The sequence below is a fragment of the Vanessa cardui genome, chromosome 21 (genome assembly GCF_905220365.1).
Source record: "Vanessa cardui chromosome 21, ilVanCard2.1, whole genome shotgun sequence".
Classification (NCBI taxonomy): domain Eukaryota; kingdom Metazoa; phylum Arthropoda; class Insecta; order Lepidoptera; family Nymphalidae; genus Vanessa; species Vanessa cardui.
Genome location: NC_061143.1, coordinates 10,465,625 through 10,481,560, shown reverse-complemented (window position 1 = coordinate 10,481,560; position 15,936 = coordinate 10,465,625). Strand labels below are relative to the sequence as shown.

At 30.9% G+C, this 15,936-nt stretch overlaps 1 protein-coding gene across 1 annotated transcript in view; it reads right to left on the bottom strand.

The window, feature by feature from the left end:
* The window catches only part of LOC124538774, a 139,492-nt gene extending 123,765 nt beyond the window's left edge, over positions 1–15,727 (bottom strand). Inside the window, exon 1 of the mRNA XM_047115959.1 lies at positions 14,809–15,727. Within this exon, the coding sequence (XP_046971915.1) occupies positions 14,809–14,959 (151 nt within the window). The 5' untranslated portion in view covers positions 14,960–15,727. The remainder of the gene's footprint in view (positions 1–14,808) is intronic.
* Between the last annotated feature and the right edge of the window lie 209 nt (positions 15,728–15,936).

Genomic DNA, 15,936 nt, shown 5'->3' with positions numbered 1-15,936 from the left:
GTAATATTTTCATTGTTACGCAACAGACAGACAATAATATCTTTGAAACTTGTCATATGACGCCTCTAAGCCTAGAAGAAAGTTAATCCGACATTTAATAAACTGTGTTTGATGGATCGATCGATCCCACAAACTTAACAGTACCGTTACATCATTTATTTACATTGAATTATAGGTTTTATGATCTAAACCATAAGGTAGATTTTGTAAATAAGTATGAATACTATAAGAAGCACCTTTTGGTATTGTTCGGTGTCAATTTTTTTCTTATAAAGATTAGGAAAAGTGATTGAACTTTATGCTTGACTTAATTTGATGGAGCAAGATGCTCTCGATTTAGATCACATGTATACAATATGTTTACTGGAATACATATCTGATCTTAATCTAACAACAGTATTGTATATTATCTTAAATAGTACTTACCAGACAAGCAGTTAGCGGAATTGAAAATTGACTTACCTGAAAACAAAATAATGTTATTAAATAATAAAATAATAACAAAAAGATTCGTAATTAGTTATCAAATAATGAACAAGTAAAATAATGAGATTGTAATAATATAAACACTGTTATAGATCCTTACAAACTCATTTTGAATATCTTCCAAGCATAACATAAAAGATCGCGATTTGACCACAAAACACAGCGAATACTAAGAAAAGGGTCGGTCATTCGTAGAAGGATGAGAGGAAAACCAGCGAACGTCCTACTGAGAAAACATTATCGGAATTAAAATTACGCATCTCTGGAATCATCGTGGTAGAATTTATGAAAATAATTTGAAATCTTATAAAGTAATATTTATATAATAGGGCTAAAATATGTGCCTACAATGAGTTGTATCTTTCTTAACATTTGATATAATCAAGGTCATGTTAGTAAATCATTGATTTACAACTATTAAATGATCAGAGATCAGGTAAGTATTCAAAACAAAGTAATTTTAGGGAAAAAACATTAAAAGAGAGACTTAAAACGAAACATTTTAATTTAGTCGAAAAATAAAAACAAATTAAATTGCAAATCAAATTGCCAATAACAAAAATGAAAGAGTGTATTTAAGGGTCTTTAAATACGTCCAGAAATGGAACAACACCCAAATTAGGTTCATCAACAACAAAAACTTCGGGTATAACGTGAATTTATTGCTCCAGAACTGGTTTTTGAATGCCCTTGAAACTTAAAGCATACTTATGATTAGTGGTTTCACTCAGTTTATCCGGACCCATCGTAATTTTAAGACTTCATACTTGTCACGATTCTTATTTTAATCTTAGAGATGGAACTTTTAATACAGCCTGTGATTCATAAACGAAAGCATTTAAACTTGTAGATGATGTTTTTAATGACGATTATGTAATAAGTGATGATAATAACGCTTAAACAGAACACGCTTACGAGAAACAGTGCATTATAAAATTTGATTTAATTGTCAATAAAACAAAGCAGGATTTTAATGGAGTAATTTATGTAGTCTTTGAAACATTTTCATTTATTTTCTCATGCAATGATGCATGTCTGTTGTTCCCACGTCCAGTAATTTAGAAGGTATCATTGTTGATGTTATGAAATGGGAAATTATAATTGTAAAACACTGAATTTAATAGTGAGATTACTACTTTATGGCGACGTAAAGCGTTAATGCTGGTTTAATACGAACGATATTGTTGTAAAGTTTATGATATTATAAGTTTAATGCTTTGGGGGTAAATAGCTTTTGAGGCTTAGTTTACTAATTTGTGTATATAGCCTTGCAAATGTTTAAGAAGTTTATTAAAATTTTTGATCTTAAGTGATATTTTTGAGCATTTCTTTGTATGGTTTATACTTACTACAAACCTTGTTTGAGTAACTTATATATTTTTTAGTAGATTGCATATTTATTCTAGTATTCGCAGATTTTTTTACGACCATTTTTAATAATGTTAATGTAATAGAAAAGCTTGGGGTTTAAACTTAATATCTAATATTATGAAATACAGTGGTCACATTCACATCGATGATGTCTCTAGAATTTATTGTACTACTAAACTCTACAATTTTTCTTTCAATTTTATTTGTATGTCATTTATGACTCTTGCGGTCAGCTAAGGTTCAACAACTATTATAATCATTTTCTCGGTAACAAGTTATAATCACAATTGCGCCGTAGGTAACGCGACAATGTCTGCCGTCCTTTGTCTTATAATTGGTCACACGTGCTCAGCTCCGTGCTGTAAACATCTGGTTGCTTTTTAATAGTACTCGGTATAACGTTACGTAATTATAGTTAGCAGAGCTTTATAAGTGACTCTACTTTTTTTATGTAGACTACACATTGTTACTAATAAACGTTGGGTAGCGGGTCACTAGTTTTATACTTATTTACTTCTCTTTCTGGCTTAAGAAATTTGACATTAGAATGAGGAAGACAATGCTTTGTATGTACAGCCGGCTTCGGTTTATTAGTGAGAGGGTGTGTTAGCTAAGTTAATCATTATAGAAAATATTTAAAGGTCATGTCATCGATAGTACATTATTTTAATATACGTCTTTGTTTTATGATGTAATTGAAAGAAATCAAAATAAACTTCAAACCTTTTTGGTTGAACAATTGAACATAGAAATCATATAATTTTATTTAATATTTAATATGTATTTCTATGCATTAAAATTTACGTTGATTAATCAAAATTCAATTAAAAGAATTCGTTAATTGGTAACATCGATTTAATATTATAGTTAATATTTTATAGATATGCATCAGGTAACGCCATCTATGGAAATTATATGTAAACTGTGCGCTTTTAATTTTTGTGCCAATTAAAATTATTTGCACTGAAAAAATTACAATTATTTAAAGTTGTGTTGCAGCTGTTGCTTGTTATAATATGATTTTATAATTGACAGTTAAGTTAATAATTAATTTAAAATTGACTTTATTAGCTTTAATTTTATAATATATAAGTACCAGTTTACGGGTGACAAATAAAATATTTGTTTCTCTCTTTCTGTTACCGTTGGTTTGATGATAGGGTGACAAAGACAGCAACAATAATAATAATCACTTATTTGTGTAGAATCTTCCTTTTTCTTACTGTTTTTTTTTATTATGGCAAGAAAATACATATACTTGATACAGTTTTGATTGTTACAACATTATTCTTTTTTGTAGACTTTGTTTTAATATAAAGAATACTAAACAATAAATTCTATTAATCATTTAAATTTAAAATAAGATAATTCGACTCAGCTCAAGCTACGACGCAGGATCCATTAAGAAAAATTGTAATTAAATAACTTGTAAATCTAAATAACTACATATACTTTACTATCTAAAGACTATATATACATCTACTTTATTATCTAAAGACCATTGTGAGTTTCTTGCCGTTTCTTTTCAGTGGAGACCATTTCCCGAAACGGCGTTAATTTTGAAATATTGAAAATTCAAAATTATTTATTGAAAAGTTTGGTTGATTTGAATTGATTTGATTTACATGTCTGATTTATTTATGTAATCATCCGTTAAACAGCATATTGAAATATATATTTATATATAATATAGAATAATTCTACATAGAATATTTCAACGGTATTTTATAATAGGGATGATGGTATTCCCTAAACCTCGCTTGTAATAAATTACAAAGCAAGTAACGGTATTACAAAATATGCTTAGAAGATAGTTAGCGTTGCTTGTTGGAAACAGGTTTTGAAACTGCAGGTTTACTGGCTGTGTCCTAGGTCTTAACTTATGGACTAACTTTGGATGTTTCGTGATATATGGTTTTATTTATGGTTTTGTTTATTTTGGTGTTATTATGGGTATAAACATTACATATTCCTCTGTATAAAATCAAAATAAACTTTATTCAAGTAGGCTTTTACAAGCACTTTTGAATCGTTATTTTACAATTAAGTGAAGCTACCACCGGTTCGGAAATTAGATTCTACCTAGAAGAAGAACCGGCAAGAAACTCGGTAGTTACTCTTTTTTAACATTTAAAAAATAAAAAGTCATGTTTGTTAAATACAATTATTTAAATTAATATATCATGCTTGGATGTCAACAGGTATTAATTCCACGTTTTTTATAATAGTAGAAACATATAAACTACCGTCAAAAAACAATTATTTATGCTGTTTGCCTGTTCGATGGTTAAGTGAGTCAGTATAACTACAAACTCAAACTCAAATTCCTTTATGCAATATAGAAAACACTACCTCTGGTTCAGAAAAGAACACCCTGATCAGAGAAGAACCGGCGAAAGAAACTCAGCGGGTCCATTTTTGTCTACAACTTTTACAGTTACATCTACAGATTTTATGAATTTGATTCTCATTTGAGACTTCATATCATACTTTATAGATATATATTTTAGACTTCAAGTATATTAATATAATATATAATCAGGTATAACTACTTGCGTTGATTCAAGGTCTCAATATTCTACCAAAACCGACTTAACTATTCCTTCGAAGATTAGCACCGGCGAGTTAATAGACAGTGGTTAGAACGCGTGCATCTTATCCGATGATTGCGGGTTCAAACCCAGGCAAGCACCGCTATATATATTAATTTGTGTTTATAATTCATCTCGTGCTCGGCGGTGAAGGAAAACATCGTGAGGAAATCTGCATGTGTCTAATTTCTTCGGAATTCTGCCAAACCAACTCCTTAATGGAAGAGGAGGTCTTATCCCAGCAGTGGGAAATTTACAGGCTGTCACATTACTATTTTTTTTAAAAATCAAAAAAATTATTTGGTAGCAGGTCTGAATCACATCTGAGAAATTTAATTATTAAATTTTCGTTATACTAATTTAACTTTAGAAGAGAATTATCATCATCAGGGAAAACAAAAAAAATATTATAAATATTACCCAAATACCCAACGAACCGCGACAAAACAGCGTAGTAGAATAAGATCATTAATGAGCTGTTACTATGTAAAGAGTTATGACATTATTGTATCGATATTAAACACCCACGATTTAGTTATATTTTAATTTTATGTAAAGACTAAACTATAAAATGAGCCATCTGTTTCACAAGCTCATGGTGTTTCTTACGACACTAATGATCTCAGTTGAAATGCTATGGTGTCAAGGATCCCACTCTGGGGCACACGAGACCTTTCCGCGTGTTAGTATGTCACTGTTCTATTGAATATATATTGAGTAATATTTTTATCCTTTTGGAGTAATTATCTATCCTGAAAGTGGTACTCTTGGGTAGGTACCACCAACTCAACAGATATTCCACTGCGAAACGGATGAGTGAGCCAGTGGCACTGCTCGTAAGGTTGTTGGCATAATGTTGATTTAAATAATGGTGGTGACCACTTATGGTAAGTGGTCACCACCATTATTGCAGATGCACTATTTGCCTTACCTACAGACGTCGTATATAGATATTACGTTTTGTATAATAATAGTAATTATTTTTAATTAAATTATCATCATGCATAATTAAACCCAGATGGCTTAGTAATTAGAACGCATGATTTTTTTACTAGAGATTGCAGGTTCAAATCCGGATATAAGACATGGAAGTCATTCATCTAGCAAGGCATTGAAGCAGCGTGGAATATCTTCGTGGAATATGTTTGAAAGCCTCCTCAAGGAATAAGACTATATCTCAGTGATATGACATATATGGGATATTAATGTATATTTCAACCAAACTTAATCATATATTATCTGCACAAACATTCAATTTCTGGTAACATTACGTACGTATAAATTAAGTGACTTTCTATCTGTTTATTTTAAATGATAATAGTTTATATATAGACAAAGTATAAACCTATAATTGTGGTTATAAGTAACATTATATAAATATATATAATATAAGAATATAACGGTTACGTATTTATAATATGTATTTGAGCTGAGATGGCCCAGTGGTTAGAACGCGTACATCTTAACTGATGATTGCGGGTTCAAATCCAGGCAATCACCACTATATATGTACTTAATTTGTGTTTATAATTCATCTCGTGCTCGGCGGTGAAGGAAAACATCGTGAGGAAACTTGCAACTTGCAAAACTTGTGTCTAATTTCATAGAAATTATGCCACATGTGAATTCCACCAACTCGCATTGGAACAGCGTGGTGGAATATGTTACAAACCCTCTCCTTAATGGAAGAGGCCTTATCCCAGCAGTGGTAAATGTACAGACTTTTTCCTTTTTTTACTTTAATATGTATTTTTTCAATAGTGTGATTAACTTACAAAAGACATTTAACTTAGTTTAACTTAACTATGTCAGTCATTGCAACTTAATCATAAGCTTGACACAATTAACCGAGTTGGTTCTTATGCAGCTTTGCTTGTATCTAGGGTCAAACTAGATACTGAATATTAATCCAAATAACAAGGCAACGAGGCTTTTGAAATATTTCTTAGATTATTAAAAAAAAGAGCGCTTTGAAACACCCAGTTGAAAAGCAGTTGTTTTGGCTATATATTATGAAATAAATATCAAATAGAATTAAATAAATTACTATTTGAAAGGAGTTGAATAATTATAAATAAAATTTTACATTAAAACAATAATAAAAATTCATTTGGATTTGTTAGAAAGAGACAGAGATAGCGAGGAAAAGGTCACATAACGCTTGACGTGACGAGGACGTGACGACGGCGAGACGATTCCTACCAGTTTAATATAATATGCCGCGTACATAAATTGAGTTTCGATAATAGTGTTTTGTTTATATTTTAATATTTATAAAATTAATAATGTTTATATATTTTTATGTTTGTGTTGTAATTACACCGCGTGTTTTAATTTTTAAGTGTCTTTTTATTTATTTTTATTTTATTTTATTTATTGGATTTGCTAGCGATTTTACATATGTCATATAATATACAATTAGATGATATGCATACAAAGATTATGTAAAATAATTTAAAAGCAAACACTATATGCCAATGTAAAACAAAAGTGAAAAAAAAAACAAAACAAAACGAAAAATGAGCAGAAGAAAATATATATACACAAATTTTGGCTTAAATATTACTTTGATAAATACACAGATATTTGCTTAGACTAGTAAAAAAATAACCAAATAGGTACCTACTAAAATACAGTTATAACTAAAATTTTATTAATAAAACGTACATTCATTTAAAGGTAAATTACAAAATTAATTAGAAACAATCAAACATTAGAGTTGTAAACAGTTTTTGGATCAGGTTGTTGATTTTCAATACTATTTCATAAAGATATATATGCTAATATTATAAATGCGAAAGTAGTTCCTCATATCTGTTGCACTTTCACGGTCAAACTACGGAACCAAATTTGAAGGAACCACCATTAGACTTTGACCCACTGGGTCAAAACCCATTGACACAATACTGGATAACTACCGTTCAGTAAAGAGCCGGGCAAGGAGGAATACCCGGCTTGACCAGTAATTAAACAACACCAGAAGATCCCTAATACTAGTAATGTATAAATAAAAATCTCAAAACAAGATTTCTGACCACAATTATAACATTTCGTTAACGCAATGAAAGAAAAAAGCGTTTTCATGGCCCATAAAATTTGAATGGGGATCTCGTTATAATGGCCCTTTTTGTAAAGCAGTTATTATACACTTAGATGAGTTAATTTCCAGCACTTAGATCATGTTTTTTATTATTGTATTTTTACGATAGTGTACACGAGTAAATCAATTTGTACGAGATTTTGACAGATATAGTTATACTAGGGACGCGCCCCGGCTTCGCACGCGTCCAATACTAATACTAAATATTCTACAGAATATGTTTATATACGACATCACATTAGAAACTTCTAAAATTATCAATGTTTCTTTCCTATATTTTCCATGTATTATATACAAAAACCTTCCTCTCCAATCACTCTATCTATTAAAAAAAACCGCATCACAATCTGTTGCGCTATTTTAATGATCTAAGCATATATAGGGACACACAGCGGTGAGCGACGTATAATCTGTTTTGTTCTTATTTCAATCAATAGTGTTAATAAAAATATTGGGTCTTATTCCATTTTCAAATTACATAGTTTTTCTACTTTTTTATAATAATTATTTTCAAATTTCGACCAGTGACAGAACATCTAATAAAACCCCATTCGAATATTTAAATACTATCAAATAACTATTCCTATCACGTCTCAATCAATTATTATTCGTTCCACCCATCGAGGTAAAAACTACACCGGACTAGGTGCGATCCCAGACAAAGCCCTATTGAACATGTCTGAACCTGTCTAAAAGAATACGGTCAAGCGTAAATCAGGCCATTATTGGAGTGCAACGGAGTTTTATGCCGATAATACAAAGTATACAATTAACACACACTTACACATCTCGTTCTAACGCACGCACACATAGATAAACAGACACGCCATTGGATGTGTTAACGCACACTAATAAAAAATGTGCAGTTATAGACTCACACAACGTTACAAGCTTCTGTGAATAATATGTATTTAATTTAATTATAGTTTGCATTTAAATTAAAAAGTATCGAAGTTGATTTTAAAAATGGAATACGTTCGAAAACCTAAACATTATGCCCAAGAACCCTAAAGGATGCGAACACCTGTGTCGAACAACACCTGTGGTATTTATTAATACCCTTGCGTGTGGACGTGCTAGTTAAAAAAAAAATCTTACATGACATTGCTAGATTTATAGGAAACAAAATATTATTTCAAATGTTACAGAATTATGAGATTATGAACAAAATATAAATCAATGGATATTGATTTGAAATTTATTGTCTGTGATGTTTTTTTTTTTTAATCCGTATTGTTAATCAAAATCGCAATCATTATTTCATAATTTCTAAATGACATTAAATGTGAATACGAATTTATCTGTTCCAAATTTGAATTTATTTAAAGATCATTGTTGCTTAATTCAAAAAAGACTTATGCGAGTATTACCTGTATACATTCATATTCAAAGTAAACTTTAATTCAGCCGTTTTCATAATTGTGGCGAATAAATTATTCGCATTAATAAATTTAATCATTTACACAGAGATATAATGTGAATCTAACCTAATCCTGAATACTATACATTTCCACGCAATAAAATTCGAACAGGCAAGTTTGTGGGAATTATTAATGAATTATAGCCCTTATTACAAAGATGTAAGGGTCATGCTAATGAGCTGAGTTACCACCTAACCAGTATGTAAATCCGATGTTATTTATGTACAAAATTAACACTTTGTCAATGGTACCACTTGTTTGAACGTATTTTCACTTTGTAATTAGGGAATTGTAAGTTACTTTATATATTCTTGCGGTTATGAAACGGGAATATGTTTTGTAATTCCCAGATTTTATTTTTATTATGATATGCAAAATTTCGATTTTTTTTAAAAAAGCCGAGATGGCCCAGTGGTTAGAACTCGTGCATCTTAACCGATGATTGCGGGTTCAAACCCAAGCAAGCACCGCTGATTCATGTGCTTAATTTGTCTTTATAATTCATCTCGTGCTCGGCGGTGAAGGAAAACATCGTGAGGAAAACTGCATGTGACAAATTTCATAGAAGTTCTGCCACATGTGTATTCCACCAACCCGCATTGGAACAGCGTGGTGGAATATGTTCCAACCCTTCTCCTCTAAGGGAGAGGAGGCCTTTAGCCCAGCAGTGGGAATTTACAGGCTGTTGTTGTTTTGTTTTTTTTTTTTTGTGTTTATGCAAAATTTCAAGTTTACTTTTTAAAGTTGCTGTTTTTTATGACACAATTCTAGTATTATTTTAAATAACTGGTCGACGGGCTTGTCAATTTTTTTTATGATATTCTCGGTGGTAAGTGGTCACTACAGCTCATAGACAATGGTGCGGTAAGATATACTAACAATTCCTTACATTTTCGTTTATCAACGAACCTTGGGAACTGAGATGTTATGTCAACTATACCTGTAGTTATACTGGCTCACTCAGCCTTCAAATTAATGCCCAACAATAATGGGTGTAGCTGTTTGGTAAAAGAATATCTGATAAATGGATGCTACCTACCCAGAAGGGCTAGCACAAAGCCCTATCACTAAGTCAACGGTAAGCTATACAACCAAATTTCTCGAGGTATTGGGAACTAAAGCCAAGGCGAGCTGGTAAAAAGTATACTCCACGCGCCTGAGTTCTTTCCGATTGTATCATCTTTGCCGTCGCATCGGATTATGAGAGAGTGTATATAGAATACAACTGTGTTAGCGCACATACTTGTGCATATGTTATAACATGTGCAGCGTGCTGGTGTTCTTTAAGAATGTGCGCTGAGGCCAAAATCCATCATAGCTACATCATCACCATCATCACTTGCTCAGTTTCATCTCCGTCAAACTTAACTGCTCCTTATCGATATATCCTAGTCTAATTTTACTTTATAGCCGTTATCAAATAATGGGCTATACTTATTCGTTACCAATTAATGGGCTATATGTTGCAAATGATTTTAATCAAATCAGTCAAATAATGAGATTAGTAAGTTAGAGAACAGCAAAGTGTTTCCCCTTTTTTATACAACAAGCAAAACCGTTGGCATATGTTATCTGTCATATATTATATATTAAAACGTATCCCGAATGCGCTTCTTGTGTAGTTTTCATGTCATATTGGTTAAGTACTTTTTATTTAAACTATGGAACTCAAATAAGTCTCCTTGTTTAAAATATCATATTATCTTGTATGACTTAAAATACTTATTTATACAAATGTGAGTTAATTCAAGCTTTATGTACTCATTATATTCTCATTCTGTATATATAAAATAAAATTTAAATGTAGTTTTAATTAATTAGGTAATAATCACATAGGTTGTATTTTCAACCAATTTGTAAGAAAAATTATTTATAATACACATATAGAAACAAACTCTTACTTCAGTGTTAAAGTATGCTTATATATTAGGTATTATATGTATATTATGATTTATCACTGACTGTTCTTACTTTTGAATCACAGCGAACAATCATAAGAGACTATTTACTTGCACAGAATATATAACAGTACATAAGGGTGTGCGCACATACAAGTGTCAACACTTTTGTAACATATGACGTCAGCGTGAAACGGAAAAGATCCGACGTATGATCAACGGACAAATTCAGGAGAGAATCTGCGCCCATACAAGCTCTAAGCCACTAGAAGCAAGTCATTAGATTTATTGTTGAACCAATCGTAATTACACTAAATTTTTGTTTCGAAATTTAAATGTATTTTTTTAAATAGAAGTATGACAAAAGTCTCCTATAACAATGACAAGAACATTATATCAAAATCGATTCCTGGACAAAAAAAAAAAATATTATGATCTCTGGACTCGTTGAAGCGTCGCTTTCCACTTCAATCGTAATCGGAATAAGTCAGTACTTGGAAACCGTGACTTACTATAAGCAAGGACAATTTTATTCTTACCTTACCTCAGGAACCAAGACCTTATTATTAAGGTATAAGAGTTTATAATCTGTTATCATATTGTCAAAGAAAGTGGAGACAAATCGATTTTTGTGTTGTATTTCAACAATTGAAAGGACCACACAGCGCAATGATGAACTTTGCTTTTTTTTGTAAAAAATTGTGAAGTTCGAAATTCGTAAAACCTTTTTCGATGTGAACTATTTAGAATTGAATGCCAATCAGAATATAAAAAACCAATTTATTTTGATATGCGACTTTCTTATTAGACTGATTTGTTTATAGTATGTAAATAATATTGTTCATTAATTACTTTGTAAGACATTTTGCAATACTTTATTGAAATTTATTAAAATTAAGTAACAAATACATTTGAAATCCTATTCGAATATGCCTGATTTTTTCTTGTAAGTTTTTTTGCTATAAATATTTATTTTGACCATATACAATATCTTATACACATTTTCAAATTTAAGTAAATATTATTTCAAATGTCAAGATTAATGCGATATAAAGTGAAAATAATGTCAGTTTTCGATTTCTTCGTTCAAGACACATTGCATTGCATCGATTTTCCTTTCGAATGTCGACTCGAGTCCATTGCCAATGCTATACCCTGATCTAAGTTATAAGATTAGTATTTTTTGAAAATAGAACAATAAAAGAATTTCAATTTAAAAAATGAATTTATTTTAAATCTTAATTCGAATTTATTCAAAAATGTTCCATTGAATTTATTTTGAAATAACATTTATGAATTTATTTTAAACTAATATTCAACATTCATAGATAAATAATCAACAAATTATTATTCAAATAAATTTATTGATAAAATATATGTTTTTTTTTTTTAAAAACACAAACTGGTAACTGTATAATCTATGAAGTGATTACTGTTCGCAACTATGGCAACATTTTTAAAAGACCTTTTTTTATCAATATTTTTTAGACTTTTCTAAATATTGTTTTAATCCGCTGTTATACAAGACTTGGACTAACTCGTTCGTGACTGCACGAATCAGAGCAAGTTTAGTGCCTAGTTTCAAGTTTGAACTAGTTTATGTCGTTTGTCCCTTTCTAAGGCTCTATTTCTGGTCGGTTTTATGTGCCAAGCGATCTGCTTAGTTTTGAACAGATTAATTATGGCGCAGGTATAAATAAAATTAATGATTCAAACTATTGACTTTTAAAATTATTTTGAGAATTCGATATTCTTTATTCAAAATTTTAGTGGACAAACATTTTGATTTCAATCTTGTATATATTTAAATTAAGTACAGTTATCAAAGTTAGAAACATTAATTTTTGTATTGTAAAATAAAGAGTTACAATACATGCTTAAATATCAGATTAATATCGCAACTATAAATGTATTGTAAATGAATTTGTCACAATACTCTGAAACTTTTTGAAAGAGTATCATTTAACTACTGGGAACATACTACTGTTCTTAGAAGTACTTTTTGATTGTATAACACAACAGATCAACTTACGTTTTATCTCTAACAAAATCCGCTCATTGTTTTAATCTAAACATGTTTAAACTTGTTTCAATATTATTGTTAATAATCTATGAAAACAATTCTATATCGTTTAAATAGTTAAAAATTATTGCAAAATAGATTTAATAGTGTATTTATTTTCCTCTTAGCGTGTTTTAAAATTAAAACATTGTTTCCCATTGTTCCGTACGGACATGTTTTAACAAGTCCAAGTTTCAATAAACAAGTTATTTTCGACTTGATTGACGAACTGACGCGACGCCTGACACTGTTTATGAGTTATACATTTCTGTGTACGTTACGATTGAACGTGACTTGTTCGAATATTCTTTTATAAAACCTCATTTTATTTTTGTTCTATTTTCAAATTATTCGTCGAACGTTTCGGGATTCTAATTTTAATTTTTCAATTATTTATTCTTAACGATTTCTGTTGTTAAAAAACTATACATTATTTTCGTTCTATTTTTAAATGTTTCTTAGAACGTGTTCGATTTTTAACTATTTCTGTTGTATATAAATTGTTGTTAATTGATAATTGATAAAATAAATTAAATGATAAGGCAAGAGGCGTGGATAGTGAAAATCTCATTGTGTTTAAAAATAATAAGTTTATTTCACAATAACCCACGATAATTCGTGGCGATATAAATCAACACAAAACTGTTTATGTATAGTCGGTTACATGCGGCGCTTAAGAATATGGATAATAATTATTAAATAATCGAAAATCGCTTATAAGAAACATCACAAAAAAAAAAAATACTAAATGCAATATTTACAAGACAAAACTATAAATCTATTATAAAAATGTCATTTATACAAATAATTATTTATACATTATACGATCGTGAACATAATCGATGTTTCAGAAACAATTTAATGATTTCAAATTATTTACATTTTTGTTGATATAATAAGGCATTATCCTAATTTTAATAGAATATAATCAAAGTCCGTGAATAATAACGATTCCGTATATTTAACTAATATTTGGCGTCTAAACAAATCGAAGTGAAGCTAATAATATATATAAAGAACTAAATATGACTATTCGAGAATATTTGGAACTAAAATAAAATTTGAGATCTGTGGATGTAATTTTTTCATAAAAAAAAACTTTAACTAAATGCTATCATAGTTTAAGGAATAACTAAATAAATTAAACTAGTCGTAATTATTCTAATTAAAATTGATACAACAAAATAAGAGATCAAATTGAATTGTAACTAAATATAAAACTTAACACAATAAATGGCCAATGAAAATAATCGTCACTACCATATTATCATTATTTTTGGAAAATTATTTATGAACTAAAATATGAATCGTCACTTTTTTACGAATTAAATTTATGAATATTTGAACACATCATTTTCGAAATTTATTTCAATGGATTTTTAAATGCATTTTGTGTGACTACTTAAATCGAATATTATTACATCATACAAACAATTGTGTGGAGGCGTTTTGTCGAACTTCACTCAAATTTCGAATAAAGAAGCAAAGTCATCAAAAGCGCGTTAATATTTAATAAAAATTAAAAATCGAATTAAAAATGAAAACGACCGTTTATTTTCATTTTTAATTCGATCGACCACCATTTACGATTTAAGTGCAGTTTGACACAACATCTCGAGAAAATTATTATTACAAAAAAAAAAAATTATTACAAAAAGACGGATGGACTTAGAAATACGTAACAAGAGTCCAGATCTGCTTTGCAGTATCACCGTTAACAATACTTATCTAAAACAATCTTCTTTTTATCTGACAGTATTGAAGAGGGACGAGGCGAGAGACACTTTAAGGATGGCCACAACCATCACCAAATTCACGATGTAGGTCGAATTGCATCTTAAGTGGTAAGGTGGTATATAAGGCTCTCGGGGGCACTCACCTCGCCGATTCTCCTGGGCTTCTTGCCCAGGCTGTCGTGATACCAAGATGTGGCATAAGACCTCGTACAACTCAGCGAGGAGTCGGTTCAATCGTGAAAAGTTCTCCTCAGCCGCCTCTCTTTCGCTCGGCAAGTTGAACGCTATAGCCATCTTTGTCTCTCACAACGCCTTTTTCTACGGAAGAAGCGTGGACAGATTGCGGTTTGTTTTGTATGCATAAATGCTCGCGCGCGTTTGGATTTCGTCTCCCTTCGACTTTTTTATCTTTATGGATAGCGACGTTCTTTTCCCCACTAAACCTTTTTTTCTCCACTGGTTTATGTTTGTCACAATTTTATGGTCGACTTTTTTCTAAGAGATAATTTCGACGATATTTTTATTTATATTTCTATTTTCTGTTATTTTTTTTTTCCAAGAAAAAAATCAAGTCCGTATATTTTCTCGAAAAATTATTTCTAACAATAAGCTTATCTCCTCGAAGATTACACTTTGACACTCGAAAATGGCACACTGAGTCTAAACGTAGAAAAATGTCACAGTTCAATTTGGCTAATAAGATCGGCACTTCGGATCTTCGTAAAGTTCACAAGTTCACAAAAAGTTTCAGTAAAACCACAGTCGCGAACATTGTCCGTGAATCACTCGCAATTTAGCGATAACCGACGCTCGGTCGATGACACAATCGCGCTAACTAACGCACTATGCATCGCTCTAGCTTTCGATGTAAACAAGCTGACACTTCGACTTCGATACAAAAGAGGTCGGCTGACAACTATTGTACGTGCGGCCGGCGCGGAAGCGGATCGTGTAATAAGGGATAATACTTCGTGCACATCATTGCCTCGCTCGACTCAGCTTGCATGTGTGTGCGGTGCATAACGTAAGCACACGCTCACACAGGCGCACCCTATTTGATTATAAATAGTTGAACGCACGGTAGCACGTTCCCTTCGCACTCTACCACTACAATGAACTGCGACACCGTTATCGCTGACTCTTTCTCTCGCGTTGCTTTCTAAATTACGCGTCTCATTTCAAACTGGTTACATCATTGCGATAGCAACGAGGTAGAAAGATGCTTTCTCGGTCTGTTGTTCGATTTATTTCACCTGGCGACAGGGATGGCG